Here is a 25326-nt window from a genome sequence, read left to right as displayed (position 1 = left end):
GGGAATTCCCTGGAGGTCCAGTGGTTAGGACTCCATGCTCTTACTGCTGAGGGCCCAGGTTCGATCCCTAGTCAGGGAACTAAAATCCTGTAAGCCACAAGGCGTGGTCAAAAAAAAAAAAAAAAACGGATATAGATTTTTCTGTTAGACATTTTTTTTTCCTGCCCTTTTCTGCCCTTTGAACATGTCATTACACTGCCTTCTGGCCTCCATTGTTTCAGATGAGAAGTAGGTTTATCTGTTTATTTATTTATTTATTTTTGGGTGTGTTGGGTCTTCGTTGCTGTGAGGGGGCTTCTCGTTGCAGTGGCTTCTCTTGCTGCGGAGCATGGGCTCTAGGGGCGCAGGCTTCAGTAGTTGTGGCACGTGGGCTGGGCTCAGTAGTTGTGGCTCACGGACTCTATAGCTCAGGCTCAGTAGTTGTGGCGCATGGGTTTAGTTGCTCCACGGCATGTGGGATATTCCTGGACCAGGGCTCGAGCCCGTGTCCCCTACGTAGGCAGGTGGATTCTTAACCACCGCGCCACCAGGGAAACCCGAGAAGTAGGTTTTTAACCATATTGTTGTTCTCCTGTATATGATGCGTCATTTTTCTCTTGCTGCTATCAATATTTTTCTCTTTGGCTTTGGATTTTGGTCCATGATGTGTCTAGGTGTGGTTCTCATTGTATTTATCATACTTAAGATTCATTGAGATTATGGATTTATAAGTAACTTCTTTAATCAAATTTGGGAAGTTTTAGGCCACTGTTTCTTTTAATATTTTTCTTTCCTCTCTTGTCCGCCTTCTGGGACTCTCAGTATATTTATGTTGTCACTCTTTATATTGTCTCATAGGATTTTGTGTCATTTGTCTTTAATATCTTTCTCTTCTTTGCATTGAGTACTTTCTATTGATCTATCTTTATGTTGTTGGCTATTTATTCTGCCATTTCAAATCTGCTGGTGAGTTCATCTTATCAATTTTTCTTTTTTTTGTTGTTTTTTTTGGTTTGTTTTTGTTTTAGTTTTGTGGTACGCGGGCCTCTCACTGTTGTGGCCTCTCCCGTTGCGGAGCACAGGCTCCGGACGCGCAGGCTCAGCGGCCATGGCTCACGGGCCCAACCGCTTTGCGGCATGTGGGATCTTCCCGGACCAGGGCATGAACCCGTGTCCCCTGCATTGGCAGGCGGACTCTCAACCACTGCGCCACCAGGGAAGCACCAATTTTTCATTTTGATTGTATTTTCCAACTTCACAGTTTCTTCTTCCCTGCCCCCTCCCTCTCCCCCTCCTCCTCCTTCTCCCCTTTCTCCCCCCTCCTTCCCCTCCTCCTCCTCCTGTTTTTTTTTTTTTTCAGTTTCTATTTCTCTATCGAGATGTGCCCTATTTGGCAATTTGTCATCATATTTTCCTTTAGTTATTTGAAGATGCTTATAATAGCTGCTTTGAATTCTTTGTGTGCAAAGTCCAACATGTAAACCCTCTTGAATAAGTTTCTGTTGACTGCTTTTTTTCATGATTATTGGCCATGCTTTCCTGTTTCTTTGCACATTTAATAATTTGTAATTGAAAAGTAAACATTTCAGATAACATATTATAGCAAATCTGGATCCTGTTTTATTTTTCTGAGTTTTGAAAAATTATGACTTGTTCCTACTTAAACTGTGGACTCTGTATCCTCTGTGGAGTGCTGCTGCTGATGTTTCTGCTCAGTTTTTCTATTCTTGTTTTGATATTTTAGCCTAGCTTCCTTGGGATCACACCTTTGTATAGTTCAGAGGCTCAGGCAATAATTTGAGTAGAGGTTGTACCTTATAGGTTGAACCCATAAGGCTTTCATTCTCTGCTGATGAATCTATGTGTGGGTTGAAAAGCTCAATCAAAGTTATGGGTAGTTCTCACATGTGTCTTGGCTTTCACTTTTAGCAAGTCTCTTCTGGCTTTCTCCTGAGCATATGTAAGTTTCCTAGTCAGGCAAAGATGTGTGGTGAGCTTATCTTAAACCTTTCTATTGCCCTCTGATTTCTAGAATCTATTTGTTAAATTTCTAGCTACTCTGCTCCTTGTACTTGGGGTACAACCTTGCACTAGCAAAACTTTGGTTTTACCCATTACAATAGGTAGCTGGCTTGCTATCCATTTCCACTCCATCCTCAGGTTGTATTTTCCCACTCTGGCAGGTAAAACTACCCTTTCTCGGTGACTGAAAGGGTGGGATAGAAAAGATGGGGACCGTCCCAGGAAAGGTCACAAATTCCTGCTGTTCTTACCAGAAACTTTAGGTGTTGTTTAAAATTAAAAAAAATGCTTCTCAATTTGTTGTCTGCCTTTGGTTGATTTCCAGTGTGTTAAAATGGTTGTTTTTAACAATTTTGTCTAGTTTTATACTTGATTTTTATAGAAAGGAATTGCTGACATCTTCATACTGCTGTAATGAGAGGTCCTTTTTTTAATTTCATTTTTTGTTATTGAGGTATAATTAATATGCCATAAAATTAGCCACTTTTAAAATTCACTGGTTTTTAGTATATACACAAATCACTGTATGTAAAAAATGGTGAAAGCTAAATAAGGTTACTATCTTATTCTAGAACATTTTCATCACAACCCACAAAAGAACCCCCTTACTTATTACCCCTTTTTATATTTGAAATGTAAATTTTTTCAGAACTTTCAGATTCAGGTTCCTTTACATTAATTTGCCAGCCATTTTTTGAGCTCTTTCAACTGGACCCAACTCTTTCTTCAGCTTTTAAAAATTTTTCTTTGTTTCCCTTCTGTAAATTATTTTGTATTTATCTTTTATCCCTTGGACTTGTCTTCTATGTCTGGATATCCTTCATTTTATCATACTCATCTCTATTTCCTCAGAGTGCTAAAACAATTTCTTTCTTTTTTCATGGAAAGGCATTTTATTTTAAATATAGCAGGGTGTACATGTCAATCCCAAACTCCCAATCTATTCCTTCCTCACAACCCTCCACCCCGATAGCCATAAATTTGTTCTCTAAGTCTGTGAGTCTGATTCTGTTTTGTAAATCAGTTCATTTGTATCATTTGTTTTTAGATTCTGCATATAAGCGGTATCTTACATTTGTCTTTCTGTCGGACTTCACTTAAGTATGATAATCTTCAGGTCCATACATGTTTCTATAAATGGCATTATTTCATTCTTTTTAATGGCTGAATAATATTCCATTGTATATATTTACCACATCTTCTTTATCCATTTATCTGTCGATGGACATTTAGGTTGCTTAAAACAACTTCTTAAGACCAATTTTTAATTCATAAATTTGATTTTCTAGGCCAAGATTCGCTGCCTCTGTTACCTTTGCTAAAATTTCTAATGGTTGGCACTCTTGCTTTATTTATTTTTTATAAATTTATTTATTTTGGCTGCGTTGGGTCTTCATTGCTGTGCGTGGGCTTTCTCTAGTTGCGTCGAGCAGGGGCTACTCTTCGTTGCAGTGCACAGGCTTCTCATTGTGGTGGCTTCTCTTGTTGCGGAGCACAAGCTCTAGGCATGCGGACTTCAGTAGTTGTGGCATACAGGCTCAGTAGTTGTGGCTTGTGGGCTGTAGAGCGCAGACTCAGTAGTTGTGGCGCACGGGCTTAGTTGCTCCGCAGCATGTGGGATCTTCCTGGACCAGGGCTCGAACCCGGGTCCCCTGCATTGGCAGGTGGTTTCTTAACCACTGCACCACCAGGGAAGCCGCGCTTTATTTTTCATTAAAGCAATCTCTACTGCTTTCAAATTATTGTCCTTTCATAAATTCAGTAGTCTTTTGAATATCATTAAAAATAAGAATTACTGTTAAAATATTTTTTATTTTATATATGCTTTTTTCTTTTCTAGAATTAGAAAACTTAGTGTTGAGTTTATTTTTCCCTCTTTCCAGTGTTTGTATTTATGTTTTAATTATTATTTTTAATTTATTTTTTGTTTCTTTTTGCTTCATATTTTTTATGTTTAAAAGACTTTAGGGCTTCACTGGTGGTGCAGTGGTTGAGAGTCTGCCTGCTGATGCAGGGGACACGGGTTCGTGCCCCGGTCCGGGAAGATCCCACATGCCGCAGAGCGGCTGGGCCCGTGAGCCATGGCCGCTGAGCCTGCGCGTCCGGAGCCAGTGCTCCACAATGGGAGAGGCCACAACAGTGAGAGGCCCGTGTACTGCAAAAAAAAAAAAAAAAAAAAAGACTTTAGTTATGAAAAATTTTAAACATTTTCAAAAACAGAATAGGATAATAAACCCCCTCATTCCTATTTTATACAATCAATAATTATTAATTCATGAGCAACCTGTTTCATGTGGTCTTCTACCACTTTTTCCCACTAAACTTAATTATTTTGAAGCAAATCCTGGACATCTTATTTCTTTCACAAATATTTCAGTATTTATCTCCTAAATTGACTCTCTCTTTAAAACATAACCATAATGTCATTATTACACCTAAATTTTAAATTTCTTATGATCATTATTATATTGGTCTATCCATAGATTCTTCCTGTACCAGATTCTCTTCATAAATCAAAACCAAAACTGGCAAATGTCAGTTCTTTGAGATCTAAAACAATTTGTTCAAAAGTAGTCCTTTGTTTTAAGAACCTTATGTATTTGTATTTACATGGAAGACTATCTAAACTATATTAAGTTAAAAATCAAGTTGCAAAACACTGTATCTGATATGATTATACACTTCAGGGGGAAATTATTAGTATTCACAAATTTAAGAAAAGCTGAGGAAAAGTGGGTCTCTCACGAATGGATTACAAACCATGTTCAATTTCTGTTTTTTTATAGTAACACTTTTATTTTATAAGCAACATGTAACACTTAAAGCAAAACCATAGTAAAGATTAAAGAAAAACAATGATCCCTTAAAAATTGGGCAAAAGATATGCACTGACATTTTACCAAAGAGCTGATTTGTAAGGTAAATAGGTACATGGAAAGGTGTTCAACATCATTAGCCATTAGGGAAATGCAAATTATAACTACAGTGAGATACCAGTATACATCTATTAGAGTAACTAAAATAAAAACTAGTGAAAATACCAAATACTGGTAAGGATGTAGAGAAACTGTCCCTCGCTTACTTGTGTGTGGGAATGTAAAATGGTTCAGCTATGCCAGAGAGTTTTTTGGCAGTTTCTTATAAAGCTAAGCATATACTTATAAAACTAAGCATGCACTTAACCATACGACCCCACAGTCAGACACTTGGGGCATTTTTCCCAGAAAAATGAAAATTTAAGTTCGCACAAAAACTGATACACAGATATGTTCATAGCAGCTTTTATTTGTAATAGCAAAAAAGTGGAAACAACCAAAATGGCCTTCAGCAGGTTAATGGTTAAACTCTAGTACCTCCATACAGTGGAATACTACTCAGCATTAAAAACAAATGTGCTATTGATACAACAACCTGGATGGATCCTCAGGCATTACGCTTAGTGGAAAATGTCAGTCTCAAAAGGTTGCATAATAAAGTTCCATTTATATGGCATTCTCAAAATGACAGAACTATAGTAGAAAACAGATCTGTGGCTTCTGGGGCACAGGGAAGGGGAAGGAGTGTGACCGTGATGGGATAGCATGAGATAGTTCCCTTTATGATGATATGGAACAGTTCTGTGACTGTGATGGTAGCTACACAAACCTATAAATGAGATAAAATTGCATAGAACCACACACACACACACACTCACACACACACACACACACACGTCAATGTGTGCAAGAAATGGTGAAGATGGAATAAGGTCTGCAGTTCAGTTAATGATATTGTAACCAGTGCCAATTCCACACATGAAGTTCTCTGTACGAATTTTACAACTTCCTGTGATTTTATAATTATTTGAAAGTAAGAAAATTTTTTAAAAAGATAATTTTAAATGCCATTAGGCTTTCATTACAAGAATCTTAAAGTTCTAATCTTATATTTATTTATTTTTTAAAAATATTTATTTATTTATTTTTGGCTACGTTAGGTCTTTGTTGCCGTGTGTGGGCTTTCTCTGGTTGCGGCGAGTGGGGGCTACTCTTCGTTGCGGTGCGCAGGCTTCTCATTGCAGTGGCTTCTCTTGTTGCGGAGCACGGGGTCTAGGTGCTCGGGCTTCAGTAGTTGTGGCACGCAGGCTCAGTAGTTGTGGCTTGTGGGCTCTAGAGTACAGGCTCAGTCGTTGTGACGCATGGGCTTAGTTGCTCCGTGTCATGTGGGATCTTCCCAGACCAGGGCTCGAACCCGTGTGGATTCTTAACCACTGCGCCACCAGGGAAGTCCAGTTCTAACCTTTTAATCTAGTGATTTCACTTATGGGAAATCTGTCTCAAAGAAGCGATTTTAAGTATAGAAGAATCTTTATAAAAGATGTTCATCCAGAATTATTTGTTAAGAGTGAAACAATAGAACTATTATTTAAAAAGTAAAGCCAGTGAATTAATGTACCCTCCACTTAGTGAAATAGTATTATGGAACCATTAACATAGTTGAAGATTTTCATTTAAAATACTTTTAATTAATTTTTCTACAATGTTGCATGCATTTAATAGACAATAGTGAGTTAGACAAGCACAAAATGTATTGATGACTAAAACTGTGCAAATAGGAAGCAATAATTCATGAAACTATCTGAGATAAAATCTCTAACCTTATTTCAAAACAACTTTATGTTCTAAGTGCTTTATATGTATAAAGTCATGGAGTTCTCTCAGCAACACTGTGAGTTAGGTGGTTTTTTCTGACTCCACTTTCACACAAGGAAACTGAGGCACAAGGAGGTTAAGTAACTTGCTCAGGGTCTCACGTGCTGCTAAGTGGCAGAGCCAAGATTTGAACCTAGGCTTTGGCTCCAGGGTCTGTAGTCAGTGTTGAACTGTTTCAAGTTTCTGATGGTTTTTCATCACTTACTGCAGCAAGTTCTGCAGGATACTAATTGCCTACAATGGTAATAGATGTTCAGTGAGGGAAAAGGGAAGGAAGAGTCTGTGGTTCAATAAATTTGTAGGTAAATGAAACTAAATATGTTTCTCTTTTTTATCAGCCTGATGTGGTAATGTATGTTGTGAACCTCTAAGAAGGGATTATATTATGCAGAATGGACTCAACTTTTTTGATTGTAGAACCTTTTTCACCCCCCCTCAGGACCTCTCAAGGGACCAGTGTTCCTGAGGAATGTACCGTAGTTGACACTGGCCCATAGAAGAGTCCATGCTCTGACCCACAAAGGAATTCATATCTGGTCCCTGTCTGTCTTCAGCCTACACTGACCGTCTTCTGACCCTTTTTCACCTCCTTGCTCGCCCCAGTCCCAGATCCCTGATTGTCCCCTGCATACCTATACTTCTGCCTAGGGTGTTACTTACCGGCTGCCGTGGCGTCTCTGCCTGGCAGGTTGCTCCTTCAAGTATCACCTGCCTCTGTAAACTTTCCTTGACTTCCTGTGCATGCTCAGACATGCTTTCTGTGAGTTTCTGTTGTTACCTTGTTCATGGCACTGTTATAGAGGTTGGCTCGAGAGTACATTTGTCTGTGGTGAGTCTTTTCATCTCTTCATATTTAGCATCTTCACCAGTGGTGTCTTCTGATAGGTAGTTGTAATTTCTTCCTTCAGCTAGAAAGGGCAAATATAGTTTAAAGAATGTTTTATTGTTCTTCTGTAGACTATCTCCTAATAATGATACAAATTATTTTGATGATCAGTGTACCTTATTTTAAGGAATACAGTGAATTTTGTCAATTTATAGTTGCTGTTTTTAATTTCATTTTTATCCTTTCACTTTTTTTTTTTTTTTTTTTGCGGTACACGGACCTCTCACTGTTGTGGCCTCTCCCGTTGCGGAGCACAGGCTCTGGACGCGCAGGCTCAGCGGCCATGGCTCACGGGCCCAGCCGCTCCGCTGCATGTGGGATCTTCCCGGACCGGGGCACGAACCCGTGTCCCCTGCATCAGCAGGCGGCCTCTCAATCACTGCGCCACCAGGGAAGCCCTATCCTTTCACTTTTTTGGGTAATGTTAAAAAGGAAAGAGATGAGGGTCCTATCTCTTAAAAGAGACAGCTGGAAACTTTCGGTGCTATATAGTTGCGATTGTAACTCTAAAGTACTTATTTGCATCCCCTGTGCCTTTCATGCTGCTCTGTGTATACTGCATATGATCCAAAGGTCTTTTGTCTCTTTCCAAAGGCATGCCATGTACCAAGAGCACAAAGAAGACTTCCAGGACGAGTGCACTAAGCTTCTGGTTGGCAGTATTGTCATAACCCGATACAACAATCGTACCTATCGTGTTGATGATGTGGATTGGAATAAGACTCCAAAAGATAGCTTCACGATGTCTGATGGGAAGGAGATTACATTCTTGGAATACTACAGGTAGAGGGAAGAGACTGGGCTTGGGCCTGCGGGTTGGGGCCGTAGTCTCCTGTTCTGTAGGAGGAGTGGCACACAGCAGGACACTCCAAAAATAATTGGATTGGTAATGCACCCAAGATTGATGAGCTCATTTGTGGGATTTGATCTGAATTTGCTACCCTTACAGTTTTACTTCTTTCAGTACTTTTTGGAAGTTATTTCATAAGTTAATCTCAGGGCTTCGAATTGTGTTTCCTTTGCTGTTTTGGTTACAAGTCTGTTTGGAGAGATTAAATTCAAGTCATTAATCATTTGACTATCATTTTGCCTTTCTAGTTACCTAAGTCCTTGAACCTGATACAGTTTTTAAACAAATTCTTTCCTGGACTGTTATCCTATTTCCCCTCTATTTAATTGCAATGTTAACTTGAGCCTGCTTTTTCCAGTTATGTGTATGCTATGGTGAGTTTCTGATGGATCCTTGACAAGGGTATAATGCAGATTGTGTACCTCAGTCCTGGTTAACACTTTGACTGTGATGCCATAAGAGTGGTGATGCTGCTTCTGACTTTTTCCCCTGCCTCTGTTCGGCTCTAGCAAAAACTATGGGATCACAATAAAGGAAAAGGACCAGCCACTGCTGATCCACAGGCCCAGTGAGCGACAGAATAGCCAAGGGATGGTGAGTTGGAGGTGGGGTTCAGGGTGTCAGGCCTATGCTTCCATCTAAGTTCTCCACCCATCAGCCCTGGGAGCCATGGGACCTATGATTACAGTGGAGCTATGATTACAGTGTGGTTGGGGAAAGCTGTGTAGGGTTTTGTCTGTCTCCTCTAGCCAGAGTTGCTTTTGCAGTCTCCTTAGTGAGGAACTAAACATCCATAGAGCGAGTTAGGTTAAGGAATAAGGAGAGTTTAGTGCTAAAGAAGATGAAAACACTGGGTCCATTAGGGAAGTTACAGGCATTTTAATAGAACTGGGAGCCAGGGAAAAGTGCCTCTGTCTTCAGAGTAGAGAATGAAGATCAATAGGTTAAGATGAGACAGAGGCACCAGCTTGATAGGAGGTATTGTCTCAGCTTATCTGGAGGCCGAAGTGGAACACTTTTAGTTTTTCTAGTTTTTTCTCTCCTTTTGACAATTTGAATATTTTTCTCTTTACCTAATACAACAGGCTATCATGATTTGAGGGAGAAAAGGGTAAAACACTTGTAGTGTTTCCTGCCCTCTTCTCTGGGGTTTTGTGTTCCTTAGTGTGCCAGTGGTACACCTGCAAGACCAGCTCTGGACCTGGGAGCTCTTGTACTGGTCAGGGGAAGAAGATTCTCTTTTACTGCCTTGCTTTCCCTCTGTTCTCTCCTCAAAGCTGCTAAAAGGCGAAATCCTGCTGCTGCCTGAGCTTTCCTTCATGACTGGAATCCCTGAGAAGATGAAGAAGGACTTTAGAGCCATGAAGGTGAGAAGTGCCTGCTTTGAACCGAAGACCTTTTTGATAGCAGATATAGCTAGAGCTGGGCCAGGTTTGCACGTCACCTGGGCAGGTTCATTTTTCCTCTATATAAAGCATAATCTGTGTCCCTTCCCACACACTGTGAAAAAGCCAATCCGAACTTTCTTTGGAATGTTGTTACAATAGTAGAACGACTGGATTATAAAGTAAAAGGAAACAAATAGTTCTGGCATCACCCTCGCCAATCAGATGGATGACTGTAAGCTGGTCATATGACCATAAATGAGGTTCTTTGAGAGCACTGAATTTTTTTTAACATTTCTGTAAGCCTTCAGTTTATTTGAAGGGAGGAGGAGATAATGTAGCAAAAAGTCAACAAGTGAGAGGATGAAATTAAAGGATAGAAGTTTACACTGTGGGGCTCGGGGTGTCCTGGAAGTCTCATGTTGGGCACAGTCTTGTAGGAAATAGCTGGGAGGCAGAGATGTCTGCAGCAGTGTGGGTCTAGACCCCAAGGGCTTCACCTCCACACTGTCTGCTTGGGGCTTTCCACCCTCACACTGCTCTGCTGCCTCTCTCTCAGTCCTTGTCTGTCCTAGTTTTGGAACCCCGGCCCTGTCTCAGATGCCACGTATTGTTTTTAGTAACATCACAAAGAGCTAAAATGAATTTCTGTAAGAGACGTCTTTCATGTTTACCTTCTGATACTTCTGCTTTTAGTATGTAGGTCAAGGCTCCTTCCTTACAGCTCTCAGTAACGTAATGATTTTATGATCTATGGGGCTACCTGTATAGCCCCATAGACTCAATGCCCTAATGACTGCCACACAGGGAGCAACAGCTGCACAGTTCATTAGTTCCAGAAGAATGAAGAAAGAACTCACTTTGTGATTCAGAATCTTCATGCACACCTATTAGATATTCATTCAAGAATAAATATTTAGAAAACACCTATTATGGGCCATACACTGGATCTAACAAGTGTCTTATGGTGACATTAAGTGGCTAGTATCATGTGACATAAAGTATAAGACTGGATGTGTTTTTCCATTCCATTATGTTGGCCTGCATGCCTGGCATAGGGCATTCCCCCCCGCCCCCAGATATTAAATAGATGTAATCAAGCCCCCTTACATGGCTTTGAGAAAAAGAATAAGATTTAGATGTCATAAGAAAAAAACAGTGACAATTTTAAATACTTACTTTTAAGTATGTATGTATATGTATAACTGAATCACTTTGCCGTACAGCAGAAATGAACACATTATAAATCAACTGTATTTCAGTAAAAAACCCCAGTGGTTAACATTTTAACCTCATACTTCATTCACATTCATGAGATATTTATTAAAGTCCTTGGAGATATTTTTAAATTTCTATAGATTTCAATGGGAAGGAGGTTTTCTATGGAAATTTGTTATACATTAGGGTTTATTTAACCTCATACTGGAGAAGGTAATAACTTAGTATCTCCATTTTGATTCTATTTAGGATTTGACCCAGCAGATCAACCTGAGCCCCAAACAGCACCATAATGCTTTGAAATGCTTGCTACAGAGAATTTCAAAAAATGAGACAGCCAACAGTGAACTGACACGTTGGGGACTCTGTCTGCAGAAGGATGTACATAAGGTAAACCAGAAAATATGATGGTAGGAAACAGCATTAACCAAAGATTTTAGAGCTTTGTGAGACTAGGTGATAACTTCCTATCTTGTCTTTATTTTGCAGTTTTTGCTTTATAATTACACTTTTTTTTTTTGGTCCTAGTCATACTACTTGAATTTCCTTGACTTAATTTGCTAGTATCTCTTACAGATTTTCTTTTGTATTTCCCAGGATCTGAGCTGTTAATTTCCAGTCGAGCAAAAGGAATATTGACTTAAAATTTACCTCATTTTTAGTTTTCCAAACCAAATTATTCTTAAAGTTCTCTATGTCTTTTTCCATTTTTCCCCCTACGTTTTTCTTTATCTTTCCCAGTAATTAACTTGCGTTTCTTTGAATATACTACTCTCATTCTTTCCTTAGGCATAAAGTCTCAGACTTGAACATTTTAATTTTCGCATGGCCCTTTCTGCCTGCAATTTGCCTGAGTCCATTCTGTTGTATTTTGTGCAGCGTGAGCCATAGTGCAGAGGCAGCATGAGGTGGTGGTGAAGTCCTTGGCTTTGAATCTCAGTTCTACCACTTGCCATCTAAGTTACTTGGAACAAATTGCTTAGTATCTCTTATTTTCTTTATCTGTGAAATAAAGATAATGATTGAGTTAAAGGAACTAAATGGTAAAATCTTCAGCATACTATCTGACACTAGCAAGTGCTCAGTAAATATTAGCTTTTATTACTTTTAATTTTCTTTCTAGGTTATACCAAAATAATTAATTTTATCTTTTCTCTAGTTCTCTTGCACTCTGAATTGACTCCTTGTTAAAAACTGTTTCTTTTTACTTTTTTCTTTTTTAAATAAAAGTAATGGAAAGTCAATAAAGAATATGTGGGTACTGTGTAGAAAATGTAAAGAAGGAAATAAAAACATCAGTAGTTTCATCACCCAAAGATAATATCTTAGTGATTTATTTTAGACACATAAAAGATGATAAAAGATGATATTATTTTCAATATATTTTGTTTTCTGTGAGGATGAATCTTTTCTTAAAAAATTGTGCTTATAACTATATGGTTTTGCATCTTCTTTTTCATTTATTATTATATCTTGAACATGTGTTCATGTTATTAAATATTATTTGAAGAGGCAGAAAACTTAAGCCAGAGAAGAGAAAAGTTTATCCATAATCATGCTGTATCAGAATAAACACTGTTAACATTTTGGTATATATCCTTCAGTGTTTTTTGTCTGTGTGTATGTGTATGCACACAATCACATGCAGCATGTTTTCAGATGGTTTCCTTTTCTTTTTTTTTTTTTACTCAGTTTATTTAGAACTTTTTTCCATGTCATTTAATATTTTTCTAAATATTTTAATGGCTAACAGATATTCATTTTATTAATAATTTCCTATTCTTTTACATTCAAATTGAATTTAGTATTTTCCTGTTATAAATAGTGAATCTGTGAACATCCTTATAACTAAATCTTTGCACATGATGTTTATTTTCATAGTCAGATTTATGGAAGTGTAATTGTTAGGTCAGAGGACATTTATGTTTTTAGTACTTTTTATTACATATTACCAACTGCCTTGTAGAAAGGTTCAGTTTTTTACTTTCATAAGCAAAGGTGAACATTCTTGCTAATACAGGTATTGTTATTCTTTGTGTTAAATTTTTATAATATTAAGAAAATCATTAAAATTTTTTTTGATTATAGGTAAAATAAGTATTTTGTTACATTTTTAAGAAAGCAAGGAGTAGAGCTCATAAAAAGTAAAAATCCTACATAATTACATATTCCCCCAGAGATAGTCATTACTAAATGTGGACTCATTCAGTTTTTATAATGCATACATTACTATTTATTTTTTGCAGAAACAGGATTATATTAAATGCACTTAGAAAGTTATTTTAATAATTGCAAATATCCATCATATTGATATGTCATCAACTTAGTTATCTTCTTACTTTTGGATATTTAGATCTAATTGATTCATTATTATTAACTTTAATTTGGTCTTTCATTATATTTATGCTTTTTTTCCTGCTTTTCTTTTGTATAAAGTATAATAGTAGTTTATGTTCAGCCTTATTAAGAAATATTCTCTAATTTTCTACTTAAATTTTTCCCTTAAAATATTCTTAAAGATTATTTTCCTGTTCACCTTGTATTTATAGGCATTTTACATGAATTCCCTGGTTCTGAAGAGACAGTGTTTTCTGATTCCTTTCTTGTGGACCATGTTGGAAGCTGCAATAATTAAAGAGCAGCGCCTATCAAAATTCACCTGTATGTGTGTCCAGAGTTGTATTGACGTGGACTCTTAACTGCTAACAGTTGCATTTTTCTACCATTTTCAGAAGTTATGACAGGGACAGGTCTATATGGTAGAGTTGACCAGGCCCCAGAACAGTATCAGCGTTTTCCTAAATAGTGTTTACAGATGGTTCATGTCATAGGCACTTTATTTTCTGTTTAGATTGAAGGACGTGTTCTGCCAATGGAAAGAATTAACTTAAGGAATACATCATTTATCACATCTCAGGAACTAAACTGGATTAAGGAAGTAACCAGAGACCTTTCCATCTTAACTGTAAGTGACTTGTGAGGTGGTAAAGAGAGTTCCAGTATTCCTAGAAGTGTGGAAATTAGGAAGCAGGAATTATTTAGTGTCCTCTTTTTGAGAGGAAGTACCAACTGAATTCCCATCCTGAATTATTTACAAAACAGAGGTCCTTTGAACAAGAGCGAGTTGATGAGTTGGTAGAGGGAACCCCTTTGCTTGACCACAGACTTAGGACAAGGAAATAAACTGCCGTGGTAATTCATTCAGTGCCAGCCTATTACCCACTCTCTCTTTGTTCTTCCTTCTTCTTTTCTCTTTCCTTCCTCTTTTTCCCTAGGGTTTCCATGAAAGAAATAAAATTAAAACAGTTCCCACCAAGGCAACCAAAGAACAAAATGGTATTTTTTTTTTTTTCTTTGAGGTATGCGGGCCTCTCACTGCCATGGCCTCTCCCGTTGCGGAGCACAGGCTCCGGATGCGCAGGGTCAGCGGCCATGGCCCATGAGCCTAGCCGCTCTGTGGCATGTGGGATCCTCCCAGACCGGGGCGTGAACCCGTGTCCCCTGCATCGGCAAGCGGACTCTCAACCACTGCGCCACCAGGGAAGCCCAGTATATAATTATTTTTAAATGTTTTTGGCTCACCTGGTCTCTATGGCCGTGCATAACGTACACACATTTGTTTCTAAAACTTTTTTTTTTAAATATATTTAAAGAAAAAGTACACTTATGTATATAACTTGATGAATTTTCACAAGTTAAATCTGTGTAATCAACACTGAGGGTTAAGAAACAGAACTTTACCAGTGCCTCAGAAGCCCCACCCCCATGCTCCTAATTACTACCTACCTGGCACCCTTACCCAACCCAAGAATGACCACTATTCTGACCTCTAACAGCATTGATTTTTTTCAGCTGTGTTTGTACTTAATATATACATGAAACCATACTGTATATATTCTGTCATGTCTGGCTTCATTTCTTCAACCTTGTTTGGTAAGTTTCTCCATGCTGTTAGGTATAGTTACAGATCTTCTATTCTCATTGCTGTGTAATATTCCATTGTGAGACTGTGCCACAATTTACTTATCACACACATCTGCATTAGTAATCAGCATTAGATAAGACAGGACTCAAACAGAGAGAGTGAAAAGCAATTTGTTCTTTAGAATAACATCTCCTGATATGAAGTTGGGGTGTTGGGGAAGTTGTGGGAAGTACTAAAAATAGCTTGTTGTTGCTCCTAGGTCCCCATGCATTTCTGGGCGCTGTTTTACCCAAAGAGAGCAATGGATCAAGCCCGAGAACTGGTGATGATGTTAGAGAAGGTAGCTGGCCCCATCGGCATACGCATGAGCCCGCCAGCCTGGGTGGAACTGAAGGATGATCGCATAGAGACCTATGTCAGAACCATTCAATCCATGCTGGGAGCTGAGGTAATAAATTAATTTGAGTAAATTTTTAGGATGTCCATTCTGAAATAGTTGAATACTTGATTTTTTTTTTTTTTTTTTTTGCCGTACGTGGGCCTCTCACCATTGTGGCCTCTCCTGTTACGGAGCACAGGCTCCGGACGCGCAGGCTCAGCAGCCATGGCTCATGGGCCCAGCCGCTCCGCGGCACGTGGGGCCCTCCCAGACCAGGGCACGAACTCATGTCTTCTGCATCGGCAGGCGGACTGTCAACCACTGCGCCACCGGGGAAGCCCTTGAATACTTGATTTTAAATTATCTTGGTTATTGATCTGCTGTTGATGATATCCAGGAATCTGTATCTTACTCATGTGCACGTGAAATACTGAATTAACAAAGTAGTCGTTATGCCCTTTGGTTGGTTTCGCTTCTCTCCTCCTTTGTTGGCACTCTCACTCACTCCAGCGTTCTGTTCCTCACGTAATTGGCTGAGATAATAGCTGACTTAACTTCAATTTTTTATCTATATAGAACATGTTGTGCTCAGAAAGCAATTTCCTGGGCCAGGTGCCATCTTGCACGATTCAGTACTGAGCTGTCACAGTCTGGTTTGACTCAAGATTCACATTGCTCCAGTGATGAACTTGGCAGTGGGCCCATCAGCTTGGTCCAGATAGCCGAACGGGACTACTGGAGCTGAGCAGGTCATAGTGTTCACAACTCAGTAGTTCAGGCCAGCAGTTCTTATCTGTTCATACATAAAACAGGGGAAGAACATTAAGGAGGGGAAAAAAAGCAGACCAGGGCTTCCCTGGTGGCGCAGTGGTTGAGAGTCCGCCTGCCGATTCAGGGGACACGGGTTCGTGCCCCGGTCCGGGAAGATCCCACATGCCGCGGAGCGGCTGGGCCTGTGAGCCATGGCCGCTGGGCCTGCGCGTCCGGAGCCTGTGCTCCGCAACGGGAGAGGCCGCAACAGTGAGAGGCCCGCATACCAAAAAAAAAAAAAAAAAAAGCAGACCAAAAGTTTTTGGAAATAACTAGTCCTTGAATTGAAGAGTCAGTTCTTGTGAGATCAATACTAGAATTGATATTCTAGTATTGACTAGAATACTAGTCAGTCATGACTTTTTTCTCTGTTCATCCACCGCTCTGGGTGTGTCATCTGTAGCAGCACACTCATGTTCTCTCTTTCTTTGTATTTTCTTCCTGACTTCCCATGCCTTCTTACTCTGCCATGGCCTCCCCCGGGCCTGATCATTGATAAATTCTGCCCTGCTTTCAAAAGAAAAACCCAGCTGAGCACCTCAGCTCCCCCATCTCACGACTTGGCCTCTTTTATGTATGAGAGTGCACTGCCAACAGTCTTCATGTAGCATGGATATGAGTGTCATTCATAATGTTGACTCCTATTGGTCTTGCTGTCTCTCTGCCATCTCTAGGGCATTCTGTTTTATTATTCTCTTTGTTTCAGGGTCATAAACTCAGATGTCTGTGGGAGTGAAGTGGGCCAGGAGGGGACTCTAGGGAACTAAAGAGAGTAAACCCCATGACTGCAGATAACAGCCCAGCATTGTCAAATTGATTTTTAGTTTGTTTATTTTTCAATAGAAGCCAAAAGTCTAGATTTGCATATGTGTACACCTACCTATGTTTAAATGGTAATTTTAAAAAGACTTGTGAATCATTATAGGGACTGAAAAACCACATCTGTTTCCTAGATCCAGCCCACAGGCTCCCAGCATGCAGCCCATGTTCTGCGTGACTTCGGAAGTTCTTTGATCTGATTGCTGGAACATGTGTCCTCTGAGAAGTCTTCATTTAAAATTAATCTTGATTTGGAATAGTATACTGTTGATTTCTGTTTCTGTCATAAAGTGTTGGCAACTTCATTTCACTTGTGTGCTACTTTACTTTATTCAGATTTTGAAGGATCCTCTGTTCTTAATGTCAGATCTCTTAAGCAGTGAGAGGTAGAAGATGCTGATATAAGATATTCTTCTGGCAATATCATTCTCTCTCCTAATCGGAAAGTTAGGAAGATCTACTTATGGATTTGACAGTAGCTTCATTTCCTCTGCATTTGGCTCTGAATCCTTTCTTCTGGTACTGTATCCCATGTTTCCTAGTTAAAGTTCTATGGCATGAATGTAATAAGGTGCTTAGTTTACTAAAGAGAGTGGCAAAAAACATTATAGTGCATTGAAAGCATCAACTAATAAGAAACCCTTGCATATTTTTAAGCCTGGTTCTTTTCCAGGGATCTTAAGTGTCCTAATAAATTAATCAGGTAGTCAGGACCAGCTCTAGGTAACTTACACTAACATGTTATGTAGCTAAGCGAAGAAGCCTGGAACCCAGCAAATACTCACTCAGGTTCAAGGACCTTTTTCTGTGTTGGAATGTCCCCCGTCTTTGGTTCAGTCCTCTCTTTACCCTAAAGGTCCTGTGGCTTTGCAGACTCTTGAACTGCCCCTGACTGGAGCCCTATCAAGGTCCGCTCAGAGTTCCAAAGCCTGACTTATATATACTTTATCTCCTCAAGGGGAAGATACAGATGGTTGTTTGCATCATCATGGGCACACGTGACGATCTCTACAGGGCCATTAAAAAGCTGTGCTGTGTGCAGACTCCCGTGCCCTCGCAAGTGAGTGGAAACTGGGCAGGAGGCACAGAGGGAAACTCTAGCCTCCCTTGAGGCTTGGAAAAGAGGGACTAAAGTAACTATTAGAAGCCAGCGTATGTAGACCCATCTGGTGAAACTTTCCTGTTACAGTAACCTGGCTAATAGCAGATGTTCTTTGTAAATGCTGCTTTCATGTTCCCAAATGAGCACTTTTGCTTGTTCATGGGTGAGTTGCCAGGTGGTTTCACATGACTGGGTTCTGAGAGTATAGGCTTTCCTTTGAAAGGAGAAAGCTGGTTTTCCTATGGAGGTTAATTTTTTTTTTTAATCTGCATGAGATCTTTTTGAAAGTTTTTGTTGGCTGGTTGTTTTTTGGTTTTGATTTGTGTCGTGTGTGTGCACACACACACAACATGCCTGACCAGAAACTCTAGAATTAGAACTGTTAGTACCCAGTGTATTATCTGCCAGCCGGAGTTTCTTAAACAAATGTAGTACTTGCTCTAGAATTGTTTACATTGTTTGAAAGGTTGATAGTGTCCGCTTTCCCCTCTATTACAGGTCATCAATGTCCGAACCATTGGCCAGCCCACCAGGCTTCAGAGTGTGGCCCAGAAAATTTTACTTCAGATTAACTGTAAATTGGGTGGTGAGCTCTGGGGAGTGGATATTCCTCTGGTGAGTGATGCTGAGATATGTCTTCATTCAATTCAGCATCCCAGAGAGTCCTACCTAGCTATTTTCCTAATTTTCTGCCTAGAATTTTCCTCATTCTCAGTGCTTCTAGTCTGAGTGGTTCATTGCTTGTTTTTGTATAGCCCACAAGGTTTAGAATGGTTTTCACGTTTTTAAGTGGTTGAAGAAAATAAGACTAATATCTCCAGACACATGAAAATTATATGAAATTCAGTTTTCAGTGTCCTTAAATGCGTTTTTATTGGAACGTAGCCATACTCCTTTACGTACTACCTGTGGCTGCTCGTGTGCCGTAATGGCAGAATTGAATAGTTCCTCCAGAGACGGTGTGGCTCACAAAGCCTAAGGTACTTACTTTTTAGTCCTTCACAGAAAGTTTGCCAGTCCCTGGTCTTGACGATCTCTGACTTTGTTCATAGTGTTTAAAAAATATCAAGTTGATTGCACTCTTTCTCTTCCTTTCCCAGAACTTATTTTCGTATGTTGCTTTGGGGTTCAGATAACAATTAAAGATGGGGTGATGTGTTGCTTGGATTTTTGGTTTGTTTTTGTCTTCTAACCCAGAGACAATTAATGGTGATCGGGGTGGATGTTTACCACAACCCCAGCAGAAGCATGCGCTCCGTGGTTGGCTTTGTCGCAAGCATCAGTCTGTAAGTACCACTCCTGGCTCTATTGTGTTTGGTTACCTTATTTTAATGCCTAATCTTACTGTAAAGCCAGAAAAAAATTTTGAATATTTAATATTATAGTAAAAGTATACTGAAATTCTTCCTTCTCTATCTTCCTATGATATTAATTTGTACAATCTCTTATCACATGTGTAAGTTTGTTCCCTGACTACAGTGTAACCTCTTTCAGAATGGGGTCTGTGTCTTGCTGGTGGAGGGTTTTTTCCCCTAGAAATGAGGGGTTTTGTTTGTTTTTTTCTGATTGTAAAAATAAAGCATGCTCATGCAAAAATCTCCAGAAATTTAGAAAGTGAAAATTCCTCATGGTCTAGCTTTCATTAACCACCACCAAAGATTTGGAGTATGTATATACTTTTAGGTACTCTTTTATGCATATATTAACATATAGGTAGCTGGTATACACATACAAGTGGCACATTACTATGTATACTGTTCCTCATCTTCTTTTATGTACTTAAACTGTATATTTTGGTCATTTTCCTGTATTGACGCAAATAAATCTCCATCAGTTCTTTTTAACTGCTGCATGGAATTTATTATATGCTATAGCACTATTTAACTAGTCCTCTGTTGGTGGATATCTAGGTTGTTAAATTTTTTCAATTGGAAGCAGTTTTGTAGCAGATATCCACAATTATGCCTGTATTTATATATTTATTTTTTGCGGTACACGGGCCTCTCACCGTTGTGGCCTCTCCCGTTGCGGAGCACAGGCCCCGGACGCGCAGGCTTAGCGGCCATGGCCCACGGGCCCAGCCGCTCCGCCGCATGCGGGACCCTCCCGGACCAGGGCACGAACCGGTGTCCGCTGCCTCGGCAGGCGGACTCTCAACCACTGCGCCACCAGGGAAGCCCATGCCTGTATTTTTATATTCTGTAGCTGGCTTACATGTATCTTTTCCCTACATCAGTGTGTGTTTTTACATGTAACATAAATGCGTTTGCTCGGTACTTGTGTGATTGGTGCATGGAGAAGCCTGTGTATGCTGACATTCAGCTGTGGGCCTTCCTTTGTGAGTGTGTGTTCATCTCTCTCTCTCTCTTTCTCTCTCTGCCTCTGCCCCAGCACCCTCACAAAATGGTATTCACGAGTGGTATTCCAGATGCCTCATCAGGAGATGGTGGATAGCCTGAAGCTGTGCCTGGTGGGCTCCTTGAAAAAGTTCTATGAGGTAAGGAGAACAGCAGTTCTAAAGTATCAGGGTTTTTAAGGCTTGCCTTCCTGATCACTTTAAGAGGAAGTCTGATTTAGTGAGAGGGATCCCAACTCGAAGGTGAGTTTCCTAAACAGACTGACAGGCAGCTCAGAAGCACTGTTTTCAGGCTTCTACTTGTACAGAGCAGCTTAAAGAGCTCAGTGCTTTGATTTGATTTGGTAAGTAATGATTATTTCCCTGGTTGTCAGTCTGATGCCTGTGTGCATAATCTTCAGGCCCTTATCAGGAAAGTCAGGGTACATTTTAGTAATTAGAGCAGCTTATTAATTTTCTCAGCTTTCTATGGCTGTCATTAGGCACTGGTTCTTTTCATTTAAGTTCAAGACCAGTGCCTCCCTGAAAATCACCCCTAGAACTCCAAAGAATGCTAACCATGGAGAATTGCTGTCATTAAGCTGATATTGGGTCTGGAACAGTGAGCAAGCAAGGTACTGGGTTTTGCCTTGGCCAGTACATCAAAGGAAGCACTGATAAGTGGCTTTCATTTCTTAGGGTTCAGTGTTAGCCCTTTGCATAGAGATTAAACAGCAAGAAATTTAATGATTTCGCATGATTAAAGTCAATCTCTAGAACTCCACCTTGTTTCATTTTAGAATAACGTTTCCTATAGTGTCCTTCCAATGGTTTGGTACTGTTTCAGTATTAGAGATTTTGTAAACCAGAAGTTAAATTTTGTCCCTGTAGAGGTCCATGTGATATGCTACTTTGTTATGAAGTCCCACTCACACCTTCCTTCTTGTTGTCGCTATTGTTTGCCTGCAAAGTTGTGTATGTCTTTTCAGCCCTAGCTCAAAGATTAGTTCTGTGAAACCTTTCTCATTTCCCCTCCTCTGCTCCATCCCTTAGCTAGACTTATTTCTTTATGATCCTCTCCCAAGGCCCTCTGTTAACATTCTGTGTAGTGATTATCACATCCTGCCTTTTATTAGTTGTTTGTATCCTTATTTATCTCTCCCTCTGGGTTGTAAATTACTTGAGCACTGTTTGGTTATGGATGGTTCTGTAGTAAATTACCCTAAAACTTAGTGACATGCAGTGAGCATTTATGATGTTTGCTGTCAGGAAGTTGGACATGGCACAGTGGGCTCCAGTTCTGCTCCATTTGGGCCCCTTCATGTGGTCTTTTCACATGAGCTACTTTGGGCTTCCTCACAGCATGGTGGCTGGGTTCAGAGCTTGAGCATTCCAAGAGATTGAGAGAGCCAGGTAGAAACCGTGTTTCCTTGTATACCTTAGTCTTGAAAGCCATGTAGTGTCACTTCCACTGCATTCTGTAAGCCAAGTAGTAGTATCATTGTGAATATGCCTGAGTTTTGGAGGAGCCAGTGTGGGGTAGAGGTGGACTTAAAGAAACAACTGGTATGCTCTATAAGGCCATTACATTTATTCTGATATTTCTGTACTAATTACTCTTTCCCCCCTTCATCTATTGTAAGGCACTGTTTGTACCTTACAATAAACTTGTGCAGAACTCTTTAGCATAGAAGTTAGCTGGTGGTTAGCTAGTCCTGTTCTTCCTCAGGCCAGTAGTTTTTCCATTTATATTACATCCTGAGGAGGCTTTAACCCAATTTCCCAATATATTTGCTTATCAACATTGGTATTATCATAAGACTTATATACATGGTATAGTTGAATCTTACCAACAAGGTTAGTTGAATCTTACCAACAAGGTCACCCTACATCATGATGCAGGGTGGTAGTAGACATAACCTGAAATATAAGAGTCAGCAGTGGCACATTACTAGAGACCCACGCAGGCATGAATAATTAGTTCAGTTCGTCATTATATTGTAGGACCAAAATATCTCCCAGAGCCATGCCACTTTAGTTTGCAGGCTTCCATTCAACATTGTCAGGTTCTGAAAGCAGCAGTTCATTCGCCATTTCAGACATTGGTATACTTGAGCTAACAGACAATGTCACCTCTTGCTCTGAGTGTCTTTTAAGGCACCAATGTAATATTGTATTTTCCTCATTGCACAACCATTTATTCATTCCTTTATCCTCAACTACCATTCTTCCTTCTCTGTATTTATACCCAAACTTTTCCACCTTTAAATGGAACATTAGGTTTAGCCACTGTGCTGGTCTAGGATGCTGCCAGCAATACTAGTCTAGCAATTGCCTCCCCCTCAGTCCACTGCCATTCACATAGGGTAGGATTACATAGGTCAGAACGAGTGGGCTGTCTCACCTCCTAGGCAATATAGATGCGTGTCCTGTGAACCTCAATTTTGCCCGAGGGGGTGAAGGCACAGTCCACACCGTTAGGCCCTTAGGAACTCTAATTACAGTTTCTTGCTTAGGGACTGTTATGGGTTGAATTGTGCCCCCTTAAAAAGATATTGAAGTCCTAACCCCAGTACCAGTGAATGTAACCTTTTTTGGAAAGAGTGTCTTGGCCGATAATCAAGTTAAGATGAGGTCATTAGAGTGGGCCCTAATCCATTACGCCTGTGTTCTTAGGAAAAGAGGACATTTGGACCCAGAGACAGACACACATAGAGGAAAGGCAGTGTGAAGACACAGGGAGTGCACCATCTACAAGCCAAGGAACACATGAGGCCACCAGGAGTCACAGAATGATAGATTCTCTGTCACAGCCCTCAGAAGGAAACAACCTTGCCAACACTTTGATTTCAAACTTTAGACTCCAGCACGGTGGAACAGTACACTTCAGTTAGTGGTACTTTGTTATGGCAGCTCTAGCAAATGAATGCATGGTTCATCACAGCTTCTAGCACCCAAAGTTGCAGTCCTGGTCCGAGAACCACTGCATCAGATAGTAAAAAAGAGGGTTAACGTCATGTGGAGGAAAACAAAAAGTATTGTCATAGCAGCATCCTTCCCCACCCCTTGTTCTTTAGATCCCCCAGCAAAGGAGAGGAGTTTATCTAGTGGGGACATTCCCTTGGCCCCTGTCATGTTGAATATGAGTACACACTCATAAAATCATGTAAGCTAGCCCTTCACACCTTTATTCCCTTCATTTTAAACAATAAATGTTTCAGTTGCTCATTCTGATTTTCTGTCAAACTGTTACTCTGGGGATGAAAGTGTGTTCCTTGGTCTGAGGAAATGTGACTTGGCAGTCCAGATTGGTATAGTGTCTTCTGTTTTAGTTCTTTTATAGTATTTTGAGAATTTGTATCTACCAGCAGATATGCAAAACCCAGTCCAGAATAGGTGTCCGTTTCTGTCAGGAACAAATTTGTAATCTCCTGGAGCTGCAGAGTCAGTCCAATTTGCCACTGTGTGCGGGGCCTTCCCCTCAGGGAATCTGACCCCAGAGCCATCTGCATTCTCTGTCCTCTTGGCAGACAGAACAGTTTATTGGAATTTTGCACTTCAGAGGGTATGAGAAAAATATGTCTAGATTTAGCCCATTTCTTCATTGCTTCAGCCCTCAGTGTCCACTCATTTCATGGACCCAGGTACCGCTCGAGCAGACACACCAAGATATCAGCTTGCTGGTAACTACTTTCTGATCCTGGAAGGAGGTAGTTACTCCCCATTCACGCTTCCCCCTACTTCCTGGTAACATCTAATCTGCTTTCTGTCTCTGTGGATTTGTGTATATTATATAGAGATAATAATAAAATACATGATCTTTTGTGTTTGCCTTCTTTTATTGATCGTGTTTATAAGGTTCATCTAAATTGTAGACTATATTATTACTTTGTTCTTTTTTATGGATGAATCATGTTCTATTGTATGTTTATCCATTCATCACTGATGGACATTTGTACTGTTCCCACCTTTTGACTATTGTGAATAGTATGAATAATACAGGCTGTGAACATGCCTGTATATGTATTAGTTTGAGTACCTATTTTCAGTTCTTCTGGGTATATACCTAGGAGTGACATTGCTGGGTCATATGGTAATTCTTTAACTTTTTGAGGAACCCTCAAACTGTTTTCCACAGTGGATGCACCATTTCACGTTCCTATCAGCAATATAGGAGGGTTCCAGCTACTCCACATCCTTGCCAACACATCTTATTTTCCTTTTTTTAATTGTAACTCTGGTGAAGTGGTATCTCATGGCTTTAACTTGCATTTCCTTAATGACTAATGATGTTGTACATCTTTTCATGTGCTTATTGTCCATTTGTATAACTTCTTTGGAGAAGTCCTTTTGAGTCCTTTCCCTGTTTTTCAGTTGATCTATTTGTCTTTTTCTTTTTGAGATGTAAGAGTTTTTGTTTTTATTTTTACATATTCTGGATACAGAACTCTTGTCTGATGTACGGTTTGCAAATATTTTCCCCCATTCTGTAGAGTGTCTTCACTTTCTTGATTATGTTATTTGATGCACAAAAGTTTTAAATTTTGATGGAGTCCTGTTATCTATTTTTTCTTTTGTTCCGTGTGCTGTCAAATCTAAGACTCTGTTGCCAAATTTGAGGTCATGAAGATTTATGCCTCTGTTTTCTTCTAACAGTTTTAGAGCTTTAGCTGTTACCTTTAGGTCATTGATCCATTTTGAGTTACATTTTGTATGTGGAGTGAGGTAGAGGTCCAACTCTACTCTTTTGCATGTGGTTATCCACGTGTCCCAGCACCACTTGTTGGGGAGACTATATTCTTTATAGAATGGTATTGGCACCCTTATTAAAGATCAGTTAGCCCTGGATGTTTGGGTTTATTTCTGAACTCTCAGTTCTGTTCCGTTGGTCTCTATGTCATCCTTATGTCAGTACAACACTGTTT

General features: G+C 39.8%; 1 protein-coding gene across 2 annotated transcripts in view; it reads left to right on the top strand.

The window, feature by feature from the left end:
- The window catches only part of PIWIL2 (piwi like RNA-mediated gene silencing 2), a 94298-nt gene that overhangs the window by 44696 nt on the left and 24276 nt on the right, over positions 1-25326 (top strand). For both annotated transcript variants that reach the window (XM_004270644.3, XM_033429695.2), the window contains exons 10-19: positions 8173-8361; positions 8938-9022; positions 9706-9795; positions 11281-11421; positions 13883-13996; positions 15216-15404; positions 17923-18024; positions 18565-18681; positions 19264-19352; positions 20458-20563. In XM_004270644.3, coding sequence (XP_004270692.1) covers positions 8173-8361; positions 8938-9022; positions 9706-9795; positions 11281-11421; positions 13883-13996; positions 15216-15404; positions 17923-18024; positions 18565-18681; positions 19264-19352; positions 20458-20563 — 1222 coding nt within the window. The remainder of the gene's footprint in view (positions 1-8172; positions 8362-8937; positions 9023-9705; positions 9796-11280; positions 11422-13882; positions 13997-15215; positions 15405-17922; positions 18025-18564; positions 18682-19263; positions 19353-20457; positions 20564-25326) is intronic.

This window comes from Orcinus orca, chromosome 6, assembly GCF_937001465.1.
Source record: "Orcinus orca chromosome 6, mOrcOrc1.1, whole genome shotgun sequence".
Lineage (NCBI taxonomy): Eukaryota > Metazoa > Chordata > Mammalia > Artiodactyla > Delphinidae > Orcinus > Orcinus orca.
This window is presented reverse-complemented; position numbering and strand designations above follow the sequence as displayed.